The sequence below is a fragment of the Amblyraja radiata genome, chromosome 5 (assembly GCF_010909765.2).
Source record: "Amblyraja radiata isolate CabotCenter1 chromosome 5, sAmbRad1.1.pri, whole genome shotgun sequence".
In the NCBI taxonomy this organism is placed as follows: Eukaryota; Metazoa; Chordata; class Chondrichthyes; order Rajiformes; family Rajidae; genus Amblyraja; species Amblyraja radiata.
The window spans coordinates 108,443,167-108,468,103 of NC_045960.1; the positions used below are offsets into that span (position 1 = coordinate 108,443,167).

General features: G+C 48.1%; 1 protein-coding gene across 1 annotated transcript; it reads left to right on the forward strand.

The window, feature by feature from the left end:
- The first annotated feature begins 7,244 nt into the window (after window positions 1-7,244).
- Window positions 7,245-23,871, forward strand: mtres1 (mitochondrial transcription rescue factor 1). The gene is made up of 4 exons (XM_033021932.1): window positions 7,245-7,322; window positions 15,579-16,014; window positions 20,658-20,730; window positions 23,584-23,871. Exons 2-4 carry the CDS (start codon window positions 15,584-15,586, stop codon window positions 23,761-23,763), a joined length of 684 nt encoding a protein of 227 aa, XP_032877823.1. The 5' UTR covers window positions 7,245-7,322; window positions 15,579-15,583; the 3' UTR covers window positions 23,764-23,871.
- The last annotated feature ends 1,066 nt before the right edge of the window (window positions 23,872-24,937 follow it).

Genomic DNA, 24,937 nt, shown 5'->3' on the forward strand with positions numbered 1-24,937 from the left:
GATGACAAGACGGGGTACAGGAAGGAGTCAGAGGGCTTAGTAACGTGGTGTCAGGACAATGACCACTCCCTCAATGTCGGCAAGACTAGTTAGTTATCCACTTCAGGACGCTTGGTGCAGTACATGCCCCAATCACCATCAATGGTGCTGAAGCTGAAATGGCTGAGAGCTTCGAATTCTTCAGTGTTAATATTACCAGTGATCTGGGATGAATTACATTGATGGGACAGCCAAGAAGGCTCACTGACACCTCTACTCCCCGAGGAGACTGAGGAAATTCAGCATGACATGCTTCTTCCAAACTTGCTCCAAACTTGTACAGATGCACCAGAGAAAGCATCCTGTCATGTTGCATCACAGTTTGGTTTGGGAACAGCTCTGCCCGCAAGCAAACAACATTGCAGAGAGTTGTCGATGTAGCCAGGTCCATCACGCAAACCACCTTCTCACCATTGACTCCATCTACACTACACTGTGAGGTTATCCACTTTGGTAGCAAAAACAGGAAGGCAGATTACTATCTAAATGGTTTCAAGTTGGGAAAAGGGGAAGTACAACGGGATCTGGGGGTCCTTGTACATCAGTCTATGAAAGTAAGCATGCAGGTACAGCAGGCAGTGAAGAAAGCGAATGGCATGTTGGCCTTTATAACAAGAGGAATCGAATATAGGAGCAAAGAAGTCCTTCTGCAGGTGTACAGAGCCCTAGTGAGACCACACCTGGAGTATTGTGTGCAGTTTTGGTCCACTAATTTGAGGAAGGACATTCTTGCTATTAAGGAACAACAATAACAATAATAGGTTTACAAGGTTAATTCCCGGGATGGCGGGACTGTCATATGCTGAGAGAATGGAGCAGCTGGGCTTGTACACTCTGGAGTTTAGAAGGATGAGAGGGGATCTCATTGAAACATATAAGATTGTGAAGGGTTTGGACACATTAGAGGCAGGAAACATGTTCCCGATGTTGGGGGTCCAGAACCAGGGGCCACAGTTTAAGAATAAGGAGTAAGCCATTTAGAACAGAGACGAGGAGACACTTTTTCTCACAGAGAGTGGTGAGTGTGGAATTCTCTGCCTCAGAGGGCGGTGGAGGCCGGTTCTCTGGATGCTTTCAAGAGAGAGCAAGATAGGGCTCTTAAAAATGGCGGAGTCAGGGGATATGGGGAGAAGGCAGGAACGGGGTACTGATTGGGGATGATCAGCCATGATCACATTGAATGGCGGTGCTGGCTCGAAGGGCCGAATGGCCTACTCCTGCACCTATTGTCTATTGTCTATTGACAACGCCTCGAAAAAGTAGTTCAGCATATTCAAAGACTTGTCTCAGCCTTCTCCCTGTTCCCCTATGGTGGCACGGTGGAACAGCTGTAGAGTCGCTGCCTTACGGTGTCCTGAGACCCGGGTCTGATCCCGACTACGGGTGCTGTCTGTATGGAGTTTGTACGTTCTCCCCGTGTACCTGCGTGGGTTTTCTCAGAGATCTTTGGTTTCCTCCCACACTACAAGGACGTGCAGCTTTGTAGGTTAGTTGGCTGGGTATGAATGTAAAATTGTCCCCAGTGTGTGTAGGATAGTGTTAATGTGCAGGCATCACTGGTCGGTGCGGACTCGGTGGGCCGAAGGGCCTGTTTCCGTGTTGCCTAAACTAAAACTAAAAACTAAAATCTGGCAGAAGATGCAGAAGTGCACACCACCAGACTCAGGAACAGCTTCTTCCCCTCTGTTATTAGGATTCTGAACGGTCCTTACGTAAGTTAGGGCACAATTCCGATCCTCCAACCAACCTTATTGCGGACATTGGACTTTTTCTCTGGAACCCTTATGCAACAATGCTGGAAAGCTATACTCTGCACTCTGGTATTTTAGGTTTAGGTTCAATGGTGCTTTCATTTCCACGTGCGAGTACAGACACACAGTGAAATTATTTTCTTATCACGCAGAGGTAGCGATTCAGATTCAAACGTTATTGTCATTGTACAGTGTACAGTACAGAGACAACGAAATGCAGTTAGCATCTCCCTAGAAGAGCGACATAGAATATGGGCAATAAATAAATATATTTACGTGCATACAGTCATAGTAGTGCAATTATTTATTTATTTTCCTGGTGGAAGGAGTGTCCGGGGGGGGGGGGGGATGATTGGCAATCACCGAGGTACAGTGTTGAGTAATATAACAGCCGCAGGGAAGAAGCTGTTCCTGGACCTACTGGTCCGGCAACGGAGAGACCTGTAGCGTCTCCCGGATGGTAGGAGGGTAAACAGTCTAAGGTTGGGGTGAGAGCAGTCCTTGGCGATGCTGAGCGCCCTCCGCAGACAACGCTTGCTTTGGACAGACTCAATGGAGGGGAGCGAGGAACCGGTGATGCGTTGGGCAATTTTCACCACCCTCTGCAGTGCTTTCCGGTCGGAGACAGAGCAGTTGCCATACCATACTGTGATACAGTTGGTAAGGATGCTCTCGATGGTGCAGCGGTAGAAGTTCACCAGAATCTGAGGAGACAGATGGACCTTCTTCAGTCTCCTCAGGAAGAAGAGACGCTGGTGAGCCTTCTTGACCAGAGTTAAGGTATTGTGGGTCCAAGAGAGGTCATCGGAGATGTTGACTCCCAGGAACCTGAAGCTGGAAACACGTTCCACCTCCGTCCCGTTAATGTGGATGGGGGTGTGCGTGCCGCCCCTAGACTTCCTGAAGTCTACAATGAGCTCCTTGGTCTTCTTGGAGTTAAGGGCCAGGTTGTTGTCAGCGCACCATGCTGCTAAGTGCTGGACCTCCTCCCTGTAGGCCGACTCATCGTTGTTGCTGATGAGGCCAATCACCGTTGTATCATCTGCATACTTGATGATGGTGTTAGTACCATGTACAGGTGTGCAGTCATAGATGAAGAGGGAGTAGAGGAGGGGGCTCAGCACACAGCCCTGTGGAACGCCGGTGTTCAGGGTGAGGGTTGAAGAGGTGTGCTTGTCTAACCTAACAGACTGGGGTTTGTTGGTTAGAAAGTCCTATATCCAGTTGCAGAGGGAGGGATCGATGCCCAGGTTACCGAGTTTGGTGATCAGTTTAGAGGGTATAATGGTGTTGAATGCTGATCTGTAGTCGATGAACAGCATTCTTACGTAACTGTCTCTGTTGTCGAGGTGGGAGAGGGCGGAGTGAAGTGCCGTTGAGATGGCATCCTCCGTACTCCTGTTCTTGCGGTAGGCAAACTGATAGGGATCCAATGTGGGGGTTAGGCAGCCTTTGAGGTGTGGCAGGACCAGCCTCTCGAAGCACTTGGTAATGATGGGAGTAAGTGCAACTGGGCGGTTGAGGCTTGCCGCAGTGGAGAGTTTTGGCACCGGCACGATGGAGGTGGTTTGAAGGCACGTGGGGACAACTGCTTGGGCAAGTGACAGGTTGAAGATGTCAGTCCAGACGTCTGCCAGCTGTGCAGCACAGGCCCTGAGCACGCGCCCGGGGATGCCGTCAGGGCCAGCAGCTTTACGTGCATTAGTCCTACTCAGTGCCACGTATACGTCGTAGGGGGTGAGTGCGAGGGGTTGGTGATCGGCAGGTAGCACAGCCTTGATCGCCATCTCTAGATTGTCCCTGTCGAAGCGGCCATAGAAGTGGTTAAGCTCCTCAAGGCAGGAGGCGTCGCTGGATGTGGGGGTGGTGTTGGTGGGTCTATAGTCCGTGATGGCCTGGACGCCTTGCCACATGCGTCGGGGATCGGAGTTGTTGTTGAAGTGCTCCTCAATCCTTACCTTATGGCAGTGCTTGGCCTTCTTGATGCCCCTCTTCAGGTTAGCCCTGGATGAACTGTAGGCTCGGGCATCGCTGCCTAACAGCGCCAGAGACCCGGGTTTAATCCTGACTACGGGTGCCGTACGTACGGAGTTTGTACGTTCTCCCCGTGGCCTGCGTGGGTTTTCTCCGGGATCTTCGGTTTCCTCCCACACTCCAAAGACATACAGGTTTGTAGGTTAATTGGCTTGGTATAAATGTGAATTGTCACAAGTGTGTGTAGGATAGTGTACATGTACGGGAGATCTCTGGTCAGCGCGGACTCGGTGGGCCGAAGAGCCTGTTTCCGCGCTGTATCTCTAAATTTCCTTCGGCCCCCTTCGGTCATGGCTGACCATGGGTGTCTCCATGGTGCTATTCCCTATATGGAGGACGCCCGTGCGTGACTTTGTTTAACGTGGGGAGACTGGTGCACAGACAGCCACCCCACGGTCCTTGACAGATCTGGGTCAGGATCCAGTGGCATGGAGTCCACCAAGACGCCCGGAGACCCTTTTCTGCTGCAGCCTTCATCCGCCTTCCCAGCCGTTGTGACGCTCCACTAAAGTCAGCCATCGTCCTCCGCCTGTTCCACCGTTGAGGTCTTGGTTGGATTGCTCTTTGTCAGAGACCTCCCCCTCGACCTTACCGCCATGTGTGGCCCTACCAGGAGCATCGCTCCAGACGGCATCGCTCTCAGGATCTCAGGACCACACAAGCTTCTCCATCACGACAAGGTGACAATCCACGGAGATGTAATCTAAACTGAACTAAAGTATTCCCATACCCAAGCACATCCCGAAGTAATCCACTGATCCTCGGTGCAGGAGATTAATTTTAGGATCGGAGCTTCACGTGTACAGCAAAAATCATTGCTTTGCATATTATCCAAGCAGATCAGATATACCACACTAATATACAATCAAGTCAAACTCAAGTACAATAGGTAGAGCAAAGGGGAAGATACAGAGTGCAGAATATAGTTCTCAGCATTGTAGCGCATCAGTTCCAGAGACAAAGTCCAATGTCCGCAACGGGGTCTAGATAGACAGTACCTAGCTTTTGGAAGGACCGTTCAGCATCATTCAGAGGTTTTTCTTTTCATTCTACATTTGCACTTGAGTTTGGCTTATTATTAGTATTATCTGAATTGATTCGATAGCATGCAAAACGAAAGATTTTTACTGTACCAATAGACAATAGACAATAGGTGCAGGAGTAGGCCATTTGGCCCTTCGAGCCAGCACCGCCATTCGATGTGATCATGGCTGATCATCCCCAATCAGTACCCCATTCCTGCCTTCTCCCCATATCCCCTGATTCCGCTATCTTCAAGAGCCCTATCTAGCTCTCTCTTGAAAGCATCCAGAGAACCTGCCTCCACCGCCCCCTGAGGCAGAGAATTCCACAGACTCACAACTCTCTGTGAGAAAAAGTGTTTCCTCGTCTCCGTTCTAAATGGCTTACCCCTTATTCTTAAATTGTGGCCCCTGGTTCTGGACTCCCCAACATCGGGAACATGTTTCCTGCCTCTAGTGTGTCCAAGCCCTTAACAATCTTATATGTTTCAATGAGATCCCCTCTCATACTTCTAAACTCCAGAATGCACAAGCCCAGCTGCTCCATTCTCTCATCGTATGACAGTCCCGCCATCCCGGGAATTAACCTTGTAAACCTACTCTGCACGCCCTCAATAGAAAGAATGTCCTTCCTCAAATTAGGGGACCAAAACTGCACACAATACTCCAGGTGTGGTCTCACTAGGGCTCTGTACAACTGCAGAAGGACCTCTTTGCTCCTATATTTGATTCCTCTTGTTATAAAGGCCAACATGCCATTTGCTCTCTTCACTGCCTGCTGTACCTGCATGCTTACTTTCATAGACTGATGTACAAGGACCCCCAGATCCCGTTGTACTTCCCCTTTTCCCAACTTGACACCATTTGGAACACATGATAATTACTGATCGACTCACCCATATTTAGTTTAGTTTAGAGATACAGCGCGGAAACGGGCCCTTCAGCCCACCGGGTCTGCGCCGACCAGCGATCCCTTCATATTAACACTACCCTACACGCACTAGGGATAATTTTCACGTTTACCAAGCCAATTAACCTACAAACCTGAACGACTTTGGAGTGTGGGAGGAAACCGAAGATCTCGGAGAAAACCCATGCGGTCACGGAGAACAGGCAAACTCCATACAGACAGTACGCGTAGTTGGGATGGAACCCGGGTCTCTGGCGCTGCAAGTGCTGTAAGGCAGCAACTCTACCGCTGCGCCACCATGCAATGTCACGTGTACTGTAAACAAGTTCAATCCTACACACACTAGGGACGATTTACACAGCCCAATTAACCTACAAACCTGCACGTCTTTGGAGTGTGGGAGGAAACCGGCGCACCTGGACAAAACCCACGCCGTCACGGGGAGAACGTGCAAACTCCGTTTAGACAGCGCCCGTGGAACCCGGGTCTCTCTCGGTGTAAGGCAGCAACTCTACCGCTGGACCACTGCGCAGCCTCAAATAATGAATGTAGAATATTATCTGGATTGATTGGATAGAACGCTAACAAAAACTTCCATCCCATTGCGGACATTGGACTGTCCATGGAACTGATGCACTACAATGCTGAGAACTCCCTTTTTTTTACACAGAGAGTGGTGAACCTCTGGAATTCTCTGCCACAGAATGTAGTAGAGGCCAGTTCATTGGCTATATTTAAGAGGGGAGTTAGATGTGGCCCTTGTGGCTAAAGGGATCAGGGGGTATGGAGAGAAGGCAGGTACAGGATACTGAGTTGGATGATCAGCCATGATCATATTGAATGGCGGTGCAGGCTCGAAGGGCCGAATGGCCTACTCCTGCATCTATTGTCTAATGTGTCTTTACATGCCTCATTGTCATCTTCCCCTAGCTAACAATGATCTCCTTTACATTTTCCTTGAGCTTGGTCCCCTTTGATCTGTCGTTTTCACACCTTACCCTTCCATATCTCTATGTCTCCCTTTCCCCTGACTCTCAGTCTGGAGAAGGGTCTCGCCCCCGAAACGTCAGCCATTCCCTTCTCTCCAGGGATGCTGCCTGTCCCGCTGAGTAACTCCAGCATTTAGTGCGTGTCTGTCTTCGGTGTAAACCAGCATCTATCTGCAGTTTCTTCCTAGCTGCCTGCTGTCCACAGGTTTGCCCCCTGTCTATCAGCGGACACACCACGCTGCTTCCTGAGGCGGAGCTGAGAGGACTGGTGAGTTTGCACCCGGAAGCTTATGTTGCATTGGACTCGCCGAGTGAACAAGGACAAGATTAAAGGGGGAGAGAGAGAGAGAGAGAAAAGAAAGAGGAGAAAGTAAGCAGCGCATGCAAAAGGGCTTCAGGATATGTGTTGCAATCTTTAACGTTGCAAACTCCGGGGCATTCGGTGCTCCCCTTTGTAAACCGAGTTATTTTATTTTGCCTGCAGGAAACAACTAACAAATTGTACTGTTGTCCAAGAGGGGAGAGGGAGGGCAGCGAGGCACTGCATTGTTGCCGGGGTTGTGTTCATCGTGTGGAGGTCAGCAGCTGGGTTCTTTATAACAAAGCCATTTCTGCAGGGGCAGTGAATGTCTGCAGTGGAGATGCAATGCAGAAACACACATGAAGGTGGATATATTCAGCAGCTCGGGCGGCAGGAGCGAGAGGGGGGAGGGCTGATCCAGAGGGTCTAAGAAGACACACGGACCGAGCTGGGAAAGAGAGGAAAGCAACTTGTTCAACAGCAGGGTAAAGTTTAAATTGAAACATAAATTAATTTATGTGTACTTAGTCCCCCCTCCCCCCCCATATCATATATCAACATTTCTACACGAATATAAATATTCCATCTTGGCTTATTGTCTAATGACAGTACTAACTATGTTTACATATTCTGTTGTGCTGCTGCAAGTAAGAATTTCATTGTTCTGTCTGGGACATATGACAATAAGACACTTGATTAATGTTGAATGTAGTTGGTTGTGGGGAGACCTGATGGAAGAACAATAGTTTAGAGGTAGAGGCCAGAAACAGGCCCTTTGACCCAAATGAGTCCACACCGACCAGTGATCACCCCATACATTAGAACTAGCCTGCACACACTCGGGACAATTTACAAAATTCGCCAACGCCGAATATATTCAACAGACCTCTATGTCTTTGGGAGTGTGGGAGGAAACCGGAGCACCCGGAGAAAACCCAGGCGGGTCAATAAACAATAGACAATAGGTGCAGGAGTAGGACATTCGACCCTTTGAGCCAGCACCGCCATTCAATGTGATCAAGGCTGATCATCCCCAATCGGTACCCCGTTCCTGCCTTCTCCCCATATCCCCTGACTCCGCTATTTTTAAGAGCCCTATTCAGCTCTCTCTTGAAAGTATCCAGAGAACCTGCCTCCACCGCCCTCTGAGGCAGAGAATTCCACAGACTCACAACTCTCTGTGTGAAAAACCATTTCCTCGTCTCCGTTCTAAATGGCTTACCCCTAATTCTTAAACTGTGGCCCCTGGTTCTTGACTCCCCCAACATCAGGAACATGTTTCCTGCCTCTAGCGTGTCCAAACCCTTAATAATCTTATATGTTTCAATAAGATTCCCTCTCATCCTTCTAAACTCCAGAGTATACGATTAATAAATCTTGGCATCTTAAACATTGTGGGCCTTCAGCTGTTTTGTACTGTTCTATGTTCCAAGTTTGTCTCTTTAGACTTTAGAGATACAGCGCAGAAACAGGCTCTTCGGCCCACAGAGTCTGCGCCGACCAGCGATCCCCGCACACTAGCACTTTCCTATACACTAGGGACAATTTATAATTTTACCAAAGTCAATTAACCTACAGACCTGTACGGTTTTTGGAGTGTGCGAGGAAACCAGTACACCCGGAGAAAACCCACGCAGGTCACAGGGAGAACATAGAAACTCCGTACAGCCAGCACCCGTAGTCAGGATCGAACCTGGGTCTCTGGCACTGTAAGGCAGCAACTCTACCGTTGTGCCACCGCGCTGCCCCAGTGGGGAGATTGGTAATATAGATTAACTAGTTCAGGCAGTTGAGGGCCCATCTTAGAATTCATAGCTTAAAAATGGAGTTAGTAATGATTTGGAAATGCGTTGATTATTCAAGCATGTATTTAAAGAACAGAGAATATTGAAAAGTACTGCACAAAGACAGAGACTTTGCAAGGAACTACAAAGGCATGAAAGGGCAACAGTAACAGGTTATTTTTACTTCTGGTCAGAGAGACTGGTATAAATAGAGTCGTACAGAGAAAGGCCTGGATAGAGTGGATGTGGAGAGGATGTTTCCACTAGTGGGAGAGTCTACGACCAGAGGCAATAGCCTTAGAATAAAAGGACGTACCTTTAGGAAGGAGATAATAGACAATAGACAATAGGTGCAGGAGTAGGCGATTCAGCCTTTCGAGCCAGCACCGCCATTCAATGTGATCATGGCTGATCACCCACAATCAGTACCCCGTTCCTGCCTTCTCTCCATATCCCTTAAATCCGCTATCCATAAGAGCTCTGCATGAAGGGGAATTTCTTTAGTCAGAGGGTGGTGAATCTGTGGAATTTGGACGGCTGTGGAGCCCAAGTCCGCAATGGATATTTTCAAGGCTGAGATTGACAGATTCTTGATTAGTACGGGTGTAAGGTCATGGGGCGAAGGCAGGAGAATGGGGTTGAGATTCACCTCGACCCCATTGTGGACATTGGACTTTGTCTCTGGAACTGATGCGCTACAATGCTGAGAACTATATTCTGCACTCTGTATCTTTCCCTTTGTACCCATTCGTACCTTTAGAATGGAGACGAGAATAAATTTCTCTAGTCAGAGGGTTCTAAGAGTAAACCTAGCAATTATAGACCTGTTAGTTTGACGTCAGTGGTGGGCAAATTAATGGAAAGGATACTTAGAGATAATATATATAAGCATCTGGATAAACAGAGTCTGATTAGGAACAGTCAACATGGATTTGTGCCTGGAAGGTCATGTTTGACTAATCTTCTTGAATTTTTTGAAGAGGTTACTCGGGAAATTGATGAGGGTAAAGCAGTGGATGTTGTATATATGGACTTCAGTAAGGCCTTTGATGGTTCCTCATGGAAGGTTGGTTAAGAAGGTTCAATTGATGGGTATTAATGGTGGAGTAGCAAGATGGATTCAACAGTGGCTGAATGGGAGATGCCAGAGAGTAATGGTGGATGGCTGTTTGTCAGGTTGGAGGCCAGTGACTAGTGGGGTGCCACAGGGATCTGTGTTGGGTCCACTGTTGTTTGTCATGTACACCAATGATCTGGATGATGGTGTGGTAAATTGGATTAGTAAGTATGCAGATGATACTAAGATAGGTGGTGTTGTGGATAATGAAGTAGATTTTCAAAGTCTACAGAGAGATTTATGCCAGTTGGAAGAGTGGGCTGAAAGATGGCAGATGGAGTTTAATGCTGATAAGTGTGAGGTGCTACATCTTGGCAGGACAAATCAAAATAGGACGTACATGGTAAATGGTAGGGAATTGAAGAATGCAGGTGAACAGAGGGATCTGGGAATAACTGTGCACAGTTCCCTGAAAGTGGAATCTCATGTAGATAGGGTGGTAAAGAAAGCTTTTGGTGTGCTGGCCTTTATAAATCAGAGCATTGAGTATAGAAGTTGGGATGTAATGTTAAAATTGTACAAGGCATTGGTGAGGCCAATTCTGGAGTATGGTGTACAATTTTGGTTGCCTAATTATAGGAAGGATGTCAACAAAATAGAGAGAGTACAGAGAGGAGATTTACTAGAATGTTGCCTGGGTTTCAGCAACTAAGTTACAGAGAAAGGTTGAACAAGTTAGGTCTTTATTCCTTGGAGCGCAGAAGGTTAAGGGGGGACTTGATAGAGGTCTTTAAAATGATGAGAGGGATAGACAGAGTTGACGTGGATAAGCTTTTCCCACTGAGAGTAGGGAAGATTCAAACAAGAGGACATGACTTGAGAATTAAGGGACAGAAGTTTAGGGGTAACATGAGGGGGAACTTCTTTACTCAGAGAGTGTTAGCTGTGTGGAATGAGCTTCCAGTGAAGGTGGTGGAGGCAGGTTCGATTTTATCATTTAAAAATAAATTGGATAGTTATATGGACGGGAAAGGAATGGAGGGTTATGGTCTGAGTGCAGGTAGATGGGACTAGGGGAGAATACGTGTTCGGCACGGACTAGAAGGGCCGAGATGGCCTGTTTCCGTGCTGTAATTGTTATATGGTTATAGGGTGGTGAATCTGTGGAAGTCATCGCCACAGACAGCTGTGGAGGCCAAGTCAATGGATACTTTTAGAGCGGGGATTGATAGATTCTTGATCAGTGCGGGTGTCAGGGGTTATGGGGAGAAGGCAGGAGAATGGGGTTGAGAGGCGGTGATAGATCAGCCATGATGGGATGGCGGAGTAGAATTGATGGGCCGAATGGCCTAATTCTGCTCCTAGAACATATCTAGCATGGAAACAGAACCTTTTGCCCAACTTATCCACACCGCCCAACATGCCCCATCTACACTATTCAGGCCCGTACGAAGCTTTCCAAAAAGGGGGGTGGCATGACAGGATTACAAAAAATTTAATGTGAAATAGTGTGCGCGCAGCGCACATCATGAGCGCGAAGCGTGAAGTCCCTCAATGCCAGGGGTTTTAGATGCATTCTGAGCCTTATTTTGGAGCATTTTTGCACCAAATTTATGACCAATATTTCAGAAATTAACAGGAATCTGAGAGGTAGCTTTTTCACACAAAGGGTGGTGGGTGTATGGAACGAGCTGCCAGAGAAGGTAGTTAAGGCTGGGACTATCCTAATGTTTAAGAGACATTTGGACATGTACATGGATAGGACAGATTTAGTTGGATATGGGCCAAACGCGTGTGAGTGGGACTAGTTTAGATGGGACATGTCGGTCGGTGTGGGCAAGTTGGGCTGATGGGCCTGTTTCCACACTGCATCATTCTATGACTAAAAAGTGAAGAAGAAAAATGAATGTAGATAAGTAGAGCAGATTTGAAAGAGTAGTGAAATGTAAAGGCAGAGAGAGGTTTATGGGTGGAAAGGAGGGGGGAGAGTGGTCTTGGGCAGATGGGTGAAGGGAAAATAGACACAAAGTGCTGGAGTAACTCAGTGGGTCAGGCAGCATCTGCGGAGAATATGAATAGGCGACGTTTCACAGAGTGCTGGAGTAACTCAGCGGGTCAGGCAGCATCTCTGGAGATTATATTTCGGGTCAAGACCATTCTTCAGTAATATTCATGATGTGGCATGCATAGACATTCCTGAATGTTACCCAAACCATCGTGAGCTACTTTGTTACGATGCTTGCCCTCTCCTATAGTGTCTCTTCTGCCTTGGGTGATGCAGGACAGGACACAAGCTTTGGGACACGGTGTGAAGCTGTTGCAGTCTGTCCCAGCCTGGTAAAAACCTGGATGGAGTGGATGTGGAGAGGATGTTTCCACTAGTGGGAGAGTCTAGGACCAGTGGCCACAGCCTTGGAATTAAAAGACATTCCTTTAGGAAGGAGATGAGCAGGAATTTCTTAAGTCAGAGGGTGGTGAACTGTGGAATTCATTGCCACAGACAGCTGTGGAGGTCAAGTCAATGGACATTTTTCAGGAGGAGATTGATAGATTCTTGATTGATACGGGTGTCAGAGGTAATGGGGAGAGGCAGGAGAATGTTTTTGAGAGGGAAAGATAGATAGAGTCATAGAGTGATACAGAGTGGGAACAGGCCCTTCGGCCCAGCATGTCCCATCTGCACTAGTCCCACCTGCCCACGTTTGATCCATATCACTCCGAACCTGTCCTATCCATGTACCTGTCTAACTGTTTCTTAAATGTTGCGATAGTCCCCGCCTCAACTAGCTCCTCTGGCAGCTTGTTCCATACACCTATCACCCTTTGTGTGAAAAACATACCCCTCAGATTCCTATTAAATCTTTTGCCGTTCACCTTAAACTTATGTCCTCTGCTCATCGATTCACCTACTCTGGGCAAAGGACTCAACCATATCTATTCAAATCATGATTTTATACACCTCTATTAGATCACCCCTCATCCTCCTGTGCTCCATGAAATAGAGTCCTAGCCTACTCAACCTCTCCCTATAGCTCTGGCCCTCTAGTGCTGGCAACATCCTCGTAAATCTTCACTGTACCCTTTCCAGTTTGATGACATCTTTCCTATAACATGGTGCCCAGAACTGAATACAATGCTCTGAATGCGGCCTCACCACCTTCTTATGCAACTGCAACATGACCTCCAAACCTCCATACTCAGCCTGACCAGCTGAGTTACTCCAGCACTTTGTGAAACGTCACAGAACAGGGCAAGATTAGCAAGTTTGCTGATGATACAGATGTGAGTGGTTTTGCATATAGTGAAGATGGTTGTGAAAGATTGTAGTAGGATCTGGATCAATTAGCCAAGTGGGCAGAGGAATGGTTGATGGTTGCATGGTTCCTTGAAGGTCGTGTCGCAGGTATATCAGGTGGTCAAAACGTATTTTGGCACTTTGGCCTTCATCAGTCAGAGTATTGAGTATAGAAGTTGTGAGGTCATGTTGCAGTTGTATAAGACGTTGGTGAGACCGCATTTAGAATATTGTGTTCAGTTCTGGGCACCATGTTAGAGGAAAGATGTCAAATTGAAAAGACGACAGAGATCCCCATCCTGGATCAGTCCAATCAGGGTTGTGTCGTCCGCAAACTTGAGGTGTCTGGAGGTGCAGTCATTGATGTGGCGAGAGTAGAGGAGAGGGGAGAGTACGCATCTTGCGGTGCTCCTATGCTGAGCGTTTGCTGGTCCGAGATATGCTTTCCCGTCTCACATGCTGCTTCCTGTCAGTCAGAAAGCTGGTGATCCACCGACAGAGGGGTTCAGGCACAGTCAACTCAGAAAGTTTGGAGCATAGTAGCTCTGGCACAATGGTGTTGAATGCAGAGCTAAAATAAACAAACAAAATCCTCGCATAGGACCCCTGGCGGTCTAGGTGCTGGAGGATGAAGTGTAGGCCCAGATTGACTGCATCATCCACTGATATATTGGCCCAATATACAAAATGCAGAGGGTCCAGCTTGTGATATTTTTCAGCTTGGCCAGCACAAGCCTTTCAATGATCTCCATGACTACAGAGGTCAGTGCGACAAGCCTGTAGTCATAAAGACCAGTAATCCTTACCTTTTTGGGTACAGGGACAATAGTGGAGACTTTGAAGCAGGCAGGGACAGTGCATCTTTGCAGGTACTGGTTAAAAATGAGTAATTGGGTGTGAAGTGTTGGTTGGGGTGGGAAAGGGACCACTCTTTTCATTACTGGAGTCTTGCCTTAAGTGGGTGAGGTGGTGAATGGGAAGGAGAGGGTGCAGGGTCCTTTCTTTGCAGACTGGGGTCTGGCTATGTTTGTTGGGGAGGGGGTACCAGGGTTACGTTTCTGATTTTCAAACCTGCAGTAAAACTCATTCAGGTAGTTCTTATAGCTCTTTCCTCTTATAGCTGTCTGATTTCTTGCATGCCCTTCCAAACTGAAGAAGAGTCACTAGCTGAGAACTTGCTCCGCAACTTCTCAGAATACCTTTCCTTGGCAGCTCCGATTCCACTTCTCAGCTCTTTATCGATTAGGCTATCTTTTAACTCTTTAACGATTAGGCTATCGGCTTGACGCATATGACGCGGGGGTGGCTTGGGCCCAGCGGGGGTGGTGTGTGCCTAGCGGGGGTGGCGTGGGCCCAGCGGGGGTGGCATGGGCCTAGCGGGTGTCAGCGGGGGTGGCGTGGGTCCAGCGGGGATGGTGTGGGCACAGTGAGGGTGGCTTGGGCCCAGCGGGGGTGGCTGGCCCAGCGGGGGTGGACGTGTGGGCCCAGCGGGGGTGGCGTGGGCCCACGTGGTGGGCTTGGGCCCAGGGGGTGCTTGGCCTCAGCGGGGGTGCTTGGCCCAGCGGGGGTGGCGTATGCCTAGCAGGGTGGCGTGGCCAGCGGGGGATCATCGGGGTGCTCTTTTAGGCCCAGCGGGAGTCAGCGGGAGGGGCGTGGGACCAGCGGGGGTGGCAGTGGACCAGTCAGGGGGTGGCGTTGGCGCCAACGTAGGTGGGTGTTGGTGGAAGATGGCTTGGGCCCCGGCGGCGGGGGGAATGCGGGTAGTGGGGCCCCGCCGTAGCGGGCGTCTGGTGTTGGGGTTACAGCCGCTGGGTTCAGATTCAGCCACTCCCGCCCGGCGACGGGAGGACGGTCTCCTGGTCGCCAGGCTAGCCGTTGGTGAGGCTCCGACGCTGCGGATGGAGATGCTGGACCCCCCCCCCCCCCCCCGCGCCCGGAGAAATGGACACTCCCTTATCCCGCTGGCCAGATTATATTTCCGATTTTTCTTTTTTTTCCCTCGGAAATTTTTCTTACTCTGGGGGGAAAAAAGAGGGGTGCGGTGCACCCAACGCACCCCTCCCCCTTCGGACGGCCATGCTATTCCCATTTGGTTCCTGTTACGGGACCTCAGTACACGTAACAATAAACAAAACTGATCTAGACAATTAGAACCTGGGGGGAAACGTCAAAGATGGGTCACAGTGGCGCAGCGCGGCTGTTGCCTTACAGCGCCAGAGGCACGGGCTCGGGTTTAAGAGGCTTTTAGATGAGCATGTGGGGGTGGAGGGATATTGATCTCGTGCAAGAAGATGAGATTATTGTAACTTGGCATCGTGTTTTGCACCGACATTGTGGGCCGAAGGACCTGTTTCTGTGCTGTAGTCTTCAATGCTGGTCTCTCTAATGTTTCTCAGGCACTATGAATGGCTTGATCTCTCCAGCTCGTTTCCTGAGGGGTGCACGCACCAGTGTGGCCGTGTGGAGCAGGCGTACGTCACAGGGTTTGTACGGAGCTCGGGGTGAACGATGCATCTGCACCAACGCCAGTCTGAACTCCAGCATCGCGGAGCAGAAGTCCAAAAGACATTGTGTGCTGCCTGGACGCAGGGCAGACCCCCTTCCTGATGTATTCATCCGACACAAAAGCTCAAAGAAGAAGAATAAGAAAATGCCCTCGCAGGAGGAGGAGGATGAGGAGGGAGAGGACACTGAGGGAAGTGAGTCCGAGGGCGAATCGGCCAGAGAGGAAGATGATGTTGCCCAGCCAAAGACTTACAAAGACCTCGAGAAAGTAGTGGCATCTTTTCGGTTTGATCTCGTCATGAAAGCTGGTCTGGATGTGGCAAGGAAGTACGTGTATCGTTGGTTAACGTAACATCACTGTCTTATAGAAACTTACAAAATTCTTAAGGGGTTGGACAGGCTAGATGCAGGAAGATTGTTCCCGATGTTGGGGAAGTCCAGAACAAGGGGTCACAGTTTAAGGATAAGGGGGAAATCTTTTAGGACCGAGATGAGAAAAACATTTTTCACACAGAGAGTGGTGAATCTCTGGAATTCTCTGCCACAGAAGGTAGTTGAGGCCAGTTCATTGGCTATATTTAAGAGGGCGTTAGATGTGGCCCTTGTGGCTAAAGGGATCAGGGGGTATGGAGAGAAGGCAGGTACAGGATACTGAGTTGGATGATCAGCCATGATCATATTGAATGGCGATGCAGGCTCGAAGAGCCGAATGGCCTACTCCTGCACCTATTTTCTATGTTTCCTGCCACAGTGCAGTGCAGTTATTGCACTGATCTTGTTGAAACATAAGATTATTAAGAGTTTGGACACGCTAGAGGTAGAAAAAATATTCCCGAGGTTGGGGGAGTCCAGAACCAGGGGCCACACGTTTAAGAATAAGGGGTAAGCCATTTAGACACGGAGACGAGGAAACACATTTTCACGCAGAGAGCTGTGAGTCTGTGGAATTCTCTGCCTCACAGGACAGTGGAGGCCAATTCTCTGGATGCTTTCAAGAGGGAGTTTATCTAACTCTTAAAGATAGCGGAGTCAGGGGATATGGGGAGAAGGCAGGAACGGGGTACTGATTGTGGATGATCAGCCATGATCACAGTGAATGGTGGTGCTGGCTCGAAGGGCCGAATGGCCTACACCTGCATCTATTGTCTATTGTTAGTGCCAACGAGTGATACAGCGTGGAAACAGGCCCTACTGCCCAACTTGCCCACCACGACCAACATGTCCCATCCACATTAGTCCCAACTACCTGCAGTTGGCCCACATCACTCTAAACCTGTCCTATCCATGTACCAGTTCAAATGTTTCTTAAACATAGTTTCTTTAACATATATGTTAAACATAATTGAACAGATAGTACAACTACCTCCTCCAGCAAGCTCATTCCATATATCTACCACCCTTCACCAAAAATAAAAGTCCCCCCTCATCTATTGAAGCTCCTGTTAAATCTTTCCCCCCTCACCTTAAACCTATGTTATCGGGTTCTCGGTTCCCCTATCCTGGGTAAGAGACTCAGTGCATTTACCCTATCTATTCCTCTCATGTTCTAATGCACCTCTATAAGTTCACCCCTCATCCTCCTGCACTCTAAGGAATAGAGTCATAGCCTGCTCAACCTCTCCCTATAGCTCAGACTCTCAGGTCCTCGTACATTTTCTCTGCACCCCTTCCAGCTTGACAACATCTTTCCTTCAACAGGGTGACCAAAACTGAACACAATACTCTAAAAATGACCTCACCAACATCAGACGCAGCTCAGTTGTTTACAGTCTCATGTGTGTATTCATCTTACCTGTTTAAGGTGAAGGAGAATTTTAAGGTGAGGGGGGGAAAAGATTTGATATGAACTTGAATGGTAATGGAGGGGTGGTGGGTGTATGGAACGAGCTGCCGGAGGAGGTAGTTGATGCAGGGACTATCCCAATGTTTAAGAAACATTTAGACAGGTACATGGATAAGACAGGTTTGGAGGGATATGGGACTAGTGTAGATGGGACATGTTGGCCAGTATGGGAAGGTTGGGCTGAAGGGCCTGTTTCCACGCTGTACCACTATAACTAAGTACCATATTATTTGTGGCTGTCACATAAGGGTCAGGCTTATTATAAATGGACATTGTAGATGCAGTTAAACAGGCAGACAAACAGGCTGGGAATGAAGGGATATAGACTATTGGCACCATGGTCGGCACAGACATCGCAGGCCGATGGGCCTGTTCCTGTGCTGTACTGTTCTATTAGAAGACAAGTCATAAGAAATACAACCACGGAAAGGCCATCAGGCCCTTCAAGGTGGCTCCAGCGTTCCACCTCATAGTGGAAAGGGACTTGGGAGTCCTGGTGCAGGATTCATTTGCAGGTTGAGCCGGTAGTAAGGAAGGCAAACACAATAGGTGCAGGAGTAGGCCATTCGGCCCTTCGAGCCAGCGCAGCCATTCAATGTGATCATGGCTGATCATCCCCAATCAGTACCCCGTTCCTGCTTTCTCCCCATATCCCCTGACTCCGCTATTTTTAAGAGCCCTATCTAGCTCTCTCTTGAAAGCATCCAGAGAACTGGCCTCCACTGCCCTCATAGGCAGAGAATTCCACAGACTCACCATTCTCTGTGAGAAAAAGTGTTTCCTCGTCTCCGTTCTAAATGGCTTACTCCTTATTCTTAAACTGTGGCCCCTGGTTCTGAACACCTCCAACATTGGGAACATGTTTCCTAACTCTAGCATGTCCAAACCCTTAACAATCTTATATGTTTCAATGAGATTCCCTCTCATCCTAAACTCCAGAGTGTACAAGCCCAGCTGCTCCATTCTCTCAGCATATGACAGTCCCGCCATCCCGGAATTAACCTTGTAAACCTACGCTGCACTCCCTCAATGGCAAGAATGTCCTTCCTCAAATTAGGGGACCAAAACTGCACACAATACACCAGGTATGGTCTCACTAGGGCCCTGTACAACTGCAGGATCTCTTTGCTCCAATATTCGATCCTTCTTATTATAAAGGCCAACATGCCATTCGCTTTCTTCACTGCCTGCTGTACCTGCATGCTTACTTTCATAGACTGATGTACAAGGACCCCCAGATCCCGTTGTACTTCTCCTTTTCCCAGCTTGACGCCATTTAGATAGTAATCTGCCTTCGTGTTTTTGCTACCAAAGTGGATAACCTCAAATTAATCAGCATTAAACTTCATCTGTCATGCATTTGCCCACTCCCCAAACCTGTCCAAGTCACCCTGCATTCTCATAGCATCCTCCTCACAGTTCACACTGCCACCCAGCTTTGTGTCATCTGCAAATTTGCTAATGTTACTTTGAGAGAACTAGAATATATATATGCAAGGATGCAGTGCAAGGCCACACGCACAATTCTAAGGTGCTGGTCAGACTGCATTTGTAGTATTCTGAGCAGTTCTGGGCCCCATATCTGAGGAAGGATGTGCTGGCTCTGGAGAGGATCCAGAGGAGGTTTACGAGAATGATCCCAGGAATGCATGGGTTAATATATGATGAGCATTTGACAGCACTGGGCCTGTACTCGCTGGAGTTTAGAAGGATGAGGGGGGGGGGGGGGGGACCTCATTGAAACCTATTGTATAATGAACAGCCTGGATAGAGTGGATATGGAGAGGATGTTTCCACTAGTGGGAGAGTCCAGGACCAGAGGCCACAGCCTCGGAATAAAAGGATGTACCTTTGGGAAAATGAGGAGTAATTTCTTTAGCCAGAGGGCTGTGCAATTCATTGGGTGTTTGTACAGCAGAGATTGATAGGTTCTTGATTAGTACGGGTGTCAGGGATTATGGGAGAAGGCAGGAGAATGGGGTTGAGAAGGAACGATAGATCAGCCATGATTGAATGGTAGAGCAGACTTGATGGGCCGAATGGCCTAATTCTGCTCCTGTGTCTTATGGTCATGTATACTGTTCGATGTAATACGTGTCATTTATATATAACTTGCCCAGGCTGTTCTGCTTCTTGAAAGTGGTGTCGCAGGTAGATAGGGTGGTCAAGAAGGCTGTATTTAAGAAGGAACTGCAGATGCTGGAAAATCGAAGGTACACAAAAAAGCTGGAGAAACTCAGCGGGTGCAGCAGCATCTATGGAGCGAAGGAAATAGGCAACGTTTCGGGCCGAAACCCTTCTTCAGACGGTCAAGAAGGCTATTGGCACATTGGCCTTCATCAGGCAGTGTATTGAGTGTAGGTCATGTAGGAAGTTAGGAGGTCATGTTGCAGTTGTACAAGTCGTTGGTGAGGCCACATTTAGATTATTGTGTTCAGTTCTGGTCACCATATTATGGGAAAGGCATTGTTCAGCTGGCATACAGAAAAAATCTACAAGGATGGTGCCCGGACTCGGGGGTTCTGAGCTATAGGGAGTGGTTGAGTTGGCTGGGTCTCTATCCCTTGAAGCGCAGGAGGTTGAGGGTTGATCTTATAGAGGTATACAAAATCATGAGAGGAATAGATAGGCTAAATACAAAAAGTATTTTACCAAGATAAGGGGAATCGAGAACCAGAGGACATTCTGTAGGTTTAAGGCGAGGGGTGAATTATTTTATAGGAACCTGAGGGGCAGCTTTTTCACACAAAGGGTGGTGGGTGTATGGAACAAGCTGCCAGAGGAGGTAGTTGAGGCAGGGACTACCCCAATGTTTAAGAAACATTTAGACAGGTACATGGATAGGACAGGTTTGGTGGGTTATGGACCAAACGGAGACTAGTGTAGCTGGGACATGTTGGTCAGTGTGGGCGTTGGGCCGAAGGGCCTGTTTCCACACTGTATCACTCTATGACAGCATCTCTTAAAACTGCAATCTCTACCACCAAAAAGGACAAGGGGAATACTTGCACGGGAGAGTATCATTTGCCCGGTGTAGGTGGGTCAGTATGGACATGGTGGGCCGAAGGGTCTGTTCTTCATCTGTTTTGACTCTGACTCTGATATAAACTCGTGCTTTATCCTGCAGCAAAGTGGAAGATGCCTTCTATTCCAACAAACTGAGGCTGAACGGAGAAAGGTTACTGAAGAAGAGCAAAGTGGTACGTTTTATACTTTCACTCCACAGGTAGCTCCGCTAAAACCGCAAGAAGTGCGTTCCTATTATCTGGATCTGGATGTAGTGCGCTGACAAGCTCCAGGTAGATCATCACTCAGCACTATGGTGGTGGTGGATGTGCTAGTCGAGACGGAGATACGTTTTGGAGTTGCATCTTTGAATGTGTTTATGTTTTGGAGATCTCCGATGCTGGCTGGTAGGGTATTCCAATCCCTTGCTGTCTTGAAGAAAAACGAGTTAGAACGTGCTGATGAAGTGCCGTGCGGAATGAAATAATTTCCAGGTTGGTAGCTTCTGGTTGACATGCCTATGGGTGCTTGTGGCCCTCCATTCTTTAAATCAACAGTGGTATTCTTGATCTTGTGGAATGTTGTCAGTCTGATGAACTTGCCACGAGTAGTAGGTAAAGGAAGTTTAAGGTCCTTCATCATACTGGAGACTGAGCTCTGCCACTTGTAGTTGTTAGATATAAACCTGCATGGTAGAATATCGTATTGTGTATCGAGGTGCAATGAAATACTAACCAGTCATTTTTGCCATCTTGTTTTCAACGTTTCTTGATGTGTACAGGTATCAGGGTTATGGGGAGAAGGCAGGAGAATGGGTTTAGGAGGGAGAGATAGATCAGCCATGATTGAATGGCGGAGCAGACTTAATGGGCCAAATGGCCTAATTCTGCTTCTATAATGTATGAACTTAGGTGCACAGACAGGGTAAAGGGAAGAGCGTTTTGTCCAGTAAAATCTGATTAAAGATCGTCAGAGGTAGATAGTAGTTCAGGACCGCTCTCTAGTTGGTGATCGGGTGGTTTAGTTACCTGATAACAGATGGGAAGAATCTGGAGGTGTGCGTTTCCACACTTCTATACCTGTTGCCCGATGGGAGAGGGGAGAAGAGTGAGTGTCCAGTGTGAGACCTGTCATTGATGATGCTGCTGGCCTTGCCGAGGCAGCGTGAGGTGTAGGTGGAGTCATTGGAAGGGAGGTTGGTATGCGCGATGGTCTGGGCTGTCAAGGAGCACTAGAGATAGAAAGATTCAGACAGGCTATAACAAAGTTATTTTTGCTTTGGGATTTTTAAAAGTTAAGGTTTTTTTTAATAGCTATGAGTTTATTGTTGTTACGACAAACTACAAAAACACCAAAGAACACAGCTGCTAGTTTCAACTCAAGAGGCTATTGAAAGTGACAATCAATTGTGATGAAAATAGTTGCAGTGCTGGAGTAACTCAGCAGCTGTGGACAACGTAGATTGGGGACATTTTGGGTCAAGTTTCCAAGGTCAGATATTGTCAGGTGTATCAACCATAGAAACATTGAAAAAAAAAGGTGCAGGAGGAGGCCATTCGGCCCTTCGAGTCAGCACCGCCATTCATTGTGATCATGGCTGATCCGTCCCCAATCAATAACCCGTGCCTGCCTTCTCCCCATATCCCTTGACTCCACTAGCCCCTAGAGCTCGATCTAACTCTCTCTCTTAAATCCATCCAGTGACTTGGCCTCCACTGCCCTCTGTGGGAGGGAATTCCATAAATTCACAACTCTCTGGGTGAAAAAGTTTTTTCTCACCACAGTCTTAAATGACCTCCCCTTTATTCTAAAACTGTGGCCCCTGGTTCTGGACTCGCCCAACATTGGGACCATTATTCCTGCATCTAGCTTGTCCAGTCCTTTTATAATTTTATATGTTTCTATAAGATAACCCCTCATCCTTCTAAACGCCAGTGAATACAAGCCTAGTCTTTTCAATCTTTCCTCATATGGCAGTCCCGCCATCCCAGGGATCAATCTCGTGAACCTACGCTGCACTGCCTCAATCACAACCATACTAAAAAAAAAGCAACAAGACACATAACTACATAAAGGTTAACATAAACATCCACCACAGTGGATTCACTACATTCCTCACTGTGATGGAAAGCAATAAAGTCCAATCTCCCTCTTTATTCTCCCACGGTTGGGGGAGTCGAACCATCCGCAGTCAGGGGCGATTGAAGCTGCCGCAGCCACCGGACGCAACCCTTCTTCAAATATACATGCAATATTTTAAGAATTTCCTACTTTTACTTGTTTGGAAACTTTTCTTTTGTTGATTCTTGTGCAACAATGTTCTATTAAACAGTTACCTATGTTAAATGTGGCACTTTATGGAAAAAGCAAAACTTCAAATTTGGCGATTTTTTCCAACTGCACTTGCAAAACTGTTTGCATCCTTCCATTCATTTGTCCTAATTACTGTCCATAATCTCTCGTTCCCCTTCCCCCCCCCCCCCCCCCGACTCTCAGTCTGAAAAAGGGTCTCGACCCCAAACGTCACCCATTCCTTCTCTCCAAAGATGATGCCTGTCCCGCGGAGTTACTCCAGCACTTTGTGTCTATCTTCGGTGTAAACCAGCATCTGCAGTTCCTTCCCACACACTACTCCCTTGACAGCCCTGACTGTGCGGTGGAGAACACTTCCAATAAATTCACCGACGACACCATTGCTGACGGAGTCACGGGCAGTGATGCGTCAACGTACAGGTGAGGGGTGGAACACCTGGACAGGTAGAGCCACAACAACAACCTCCCGCTCAACGTCAGTGAAGCCAAGGAACTAATGGGAAAGGGGAAGTCAGGAGACCATGTGAGGCTAAACGCAAATTGGAGGAACAGCATCTCATATTTCGCTTGGGCAGCTTACAACCCAGCGGTATGAATATTGATTTCTCTAACTTCAACAACCCCTGCATTCCCTCTCTCTCCATCCCTCCCCCACCCAACTTTTATATTTTGGTGACTTCAATGGATGGTGCCGATTTGGATGTGAAGGTGTGTGTTCCTTCATGTATTCGCAGGTGAAGGAGGGTGATATCCTGGACCACATCACCGGGGAGGACAAAGAAGCTGAAACGGTCACCGTCATGAGGGTGATGCTGCGGAAAGTTGCCGGGGAAATGACGGACACAGACAAATACAGAGTGACCTTGAGACGCTGGAAACACCTGATGCTGCCGAGATCAGACGTGTACAAGTAAAAATATAGACAATAGGTGCAGGAGTAAGCCATTGGGCCCTTCAAGCCAGCACCGCCATTCAATGTGATCATGGCTGATCATCCACCATCAGTACCACGTTCCTGCCTTCTCCCCATATCCCCTGACTCCACTATCTCTAAGAGCCCTATCTAGCTCTATCTTGAAAGTATCCAGATAATTGGCCTCCACCGCCCTCTGAGGCAAAGAATTCCACAGACTCACAACTCTCTGTGTGAAAAAGTGTTTCCTCATCTCCGTTATAAATGGCCAACCCCTTATTCTTAAACTGTGGCCCCTGGTTCTGGGCTCCACCTACATCGGGAACATGCCTCTAGCGTGTCCAAACCCTTAATAATCTTACATGTTTCAATAAGATCTCCCCTCATCCTTCTAAATTCCAGTGTACAAGCCCAGCTGCTCCATTCTCTCAGCATATGACAGTCACGCCAACCCGGGAATAAACCTTGTAAAGCTACGCTGCACTCCCTCAAAGCAAAAATCAAACATGTGACGCACCAGGGACCAGAATAAACATCGACGTAATCAACTGTTGTTGCCCATAGCAACTTGAGGTGTTCCTGACGACTTGTGTATCTGTGAAGGTACTCAGGATTGTAAGACCATAAGACACAGGAGCAGAATTAGGCCATTCGGCCCATCAAGTCTACTCCCCGCCATTCGATCATGGCTGATCTATCTCTCCCTCTCAACCCCATTCTCCTGCCTTTGTTCCCACAGTGTTGGCCTCCTGTCAGTGTTTCAACACTGTCTCTATCTATCTTTTCCTCTCAGTTCAGTTCAGGTTAGTTCATTGTCACGTGTAGGGACGTAGAATGAAAAGCTTTTGTTGCGTGATAACCAGCCAGTGGAAAGACAATAGACAATAGGTGCAAGAGTCGGCCATTCGGCCCTTCGAGCCAGCACCGCCATTCGATGTGATCATGGCTGATCATCCCCAATCAGTACCCCGTTCCTGCCTTCTCCCCATATCCCCTGACTCCGCTATCTTTAAGAGCTTATCTAGCTCTCTCTTGAAAGCATCCAGAGAACCGGCCTCCACCGCCCACTGAGGCAGTGAATTCCATAATACATGATTACAATCGAGCTATTGTATACATTGTCTCAACCCCATTCTCCTGCCGTCCCCCCCGTAACCTTTGATGTCCTTATCTTA